This window comes from Dendrobium catenatum, unplaced genomic scaffold (assembly GCF_001605985.2).
Source record: "Dendrobium catenatum unplaced genomic scaffold, ASM160598v2 fragScaff_scaffold_1573, whole genome shotgun sequence".
Lineage (NCBI taxonomy): Eukaryota > Viridiplantae > Streptophyta > Magnoliopsida > Asparagales > Orchidaceae > Dendrobium > Dendrobium catenatum.
The window spans coordinates 326091-328028 of NW_021320035.1; the positions used below are offsets into that span (position 1 = coordinate 326091).

Sequence of the window (1938 nt, forward strand, 5' to 3'; positions counted from 1 at the left end):
ATTCAAGCTAGTTAATTCGTCATTTGAAATCAAATTAAAATATTAAAATATATATATATATAAAAGGTATAACTTATCCTGCAAGAAAATTACTATAAACTATAAAGTGATACTTTTTTAAATAAAAACCTAATAAAACTATAGATAAACACCTGACATGGAATCTTGGACGATACTGTTCAATCTCATTCATACTCCCAAGCCTACAAAATGCAGCATGCTTAGCGCGCTAACCCTAACCACGAGAGAGAGAGAGAGAGAACAGGAAGGGGAATGCAGAAAAAGTGGGCGGGATGGGGCTCTGCTCTGACGAGCGCAATGTTCCTCTGGGCAATGTTCCGCCAGTACTTCTCCGGCATTCTCGGTGACCACTTGGGCGTCCACGCCATGAAGCTCGTCTCCCTCTTCTATCCTTACATCGAGATCACCTTCTTCGAGTACACTGGCGAGCGCCTCAGGCGTAGCGAGGCCTACGCCGCCGTCGAATCTTACCTCTCCGCTTCCTCTTGTTCCAAGCACGCTCGACGTCTAAAGGCGGATTACGACCGCTCCGGCTCCGGCTCCACCCTCATCCTTGCCATGGACGACCACGAGGAGGTCATCGACTCTTTCTCCGGCGCCAAACTGTATTGGTCCTCTCAGATCGCTCCTTCGGTATCCCATGCTATTTCCTTCTACCCCTCTCCCCCCGACCGCCGCTTCTACCGCCTTTCTTTCCACCGCCGCCACCGCGACCTCGTCGCCAAATCTTATCTCCGCCACGTGCTCGACGAAGGCAAAGCCATCGGCCTCAAAAACCGCGTGCGACGGCTTTATACGAACAATACCAGCTATGATAGCTATGATTTTCGAAAGCTGTGGAGTCATGTCAATTTTGAGCACCCTGCGACTTTCGAAACCATCGCCATGGATCCGGAGAAGAAGCGCGATATCGTCGATGATCTGATTGCATTCAGCCGTGGGAAAGAATTTTATTCCCGTGTCGGCAAGCCATGGAAAAGGGGGTATCTCCTTTACGGTCCGCCCGGGACCGGCAAGTCGACGATGATCGCCGCCATGGCTAATCTGCTCGATTAGGATGTCTACGATCTTGAGCTCACCGCAGTGAAGAACAACTCTGCTTTACGAAAGATGATGCTCGAGATCAGCGGGAAGGCGATTATTGTCCTCGAGGACATCGATTGCTCCCTCGATCTTTCAGGCAAGAGGAAGAAGGAGAGAGAGAAGTCGGAAGAGGAGGAGAAGATGATAGGAAGCGAGGAGAATACAGAGAGCAAGGTCACACTCTCAGGGCTTCTCAATTTCATCGACGGCTTATGGTCGGCGTGCGGTGGGGAGAGACTGGTGGTTTTCACGACCAATTTTGTGGAGAAGCTGGATCCGGCGCTGATAAGGAGGGGTAGAATGGATCGGCACATTGAGCTTTCTTACTGTGATTTCGAAGGGTTTAAGGTTCTAGCAAGGAACTATCTAGGGATCAATGATCATACTCTGTTCGAGAAGATACAGAGGCTGTTGGAGGAAAGGAATATAACGCCGGCGGATGTGGCTGAGAATCTAATGCCAAAGAAGGTAACGGAAGTCGCCGGAAGTGTGGAGGTCTGTCTCACGAACTTGATTCAAGCTTTAATGGAGTCCAAGTTGAAATCAGCGAAAGGGGAAGAGGAGATGTTGGAGGCCACGGTGGCTAAAGTGGTCGAGGAGAAGGAATCCGCCGCACCAACCACCTAGCCGGGAAAAATTATTACTTCCGGAGGTCAATCTGGACACGCCACGTTGGATGACGTGGCACGTTAATTTCTCTTATTTTTCATCGTTTTATCTTTGTATTTTAGGATAATATAGTAATAAAAAAAATAATTTTTGTGGCTGAAGGCGGCACAGTTTTTCCTTTATAACACAAAAAGTTTTTTATTCTGAAAGAAGATCAAAACCCAA

General features: G+C 48.1%; 1 protein-coding gene across 1 annotated transcript; it reads left to right on the top strand.

The window, feature by feature from the left end:
- The first annotated feature begins 273 nt into the window (after positions 1-273).
- Positions 274-1731, top strand: LOC110103185 (AAA-ATPase ASD, mitochondrial-like). The gene is given in 1 exon segment (XM_028700674.1): positions 274-1731. A coding segment is annotated over 1 exon segment (1458 nt).
- Positions 1732-1938: the final 207 nt, after the last annotated feature.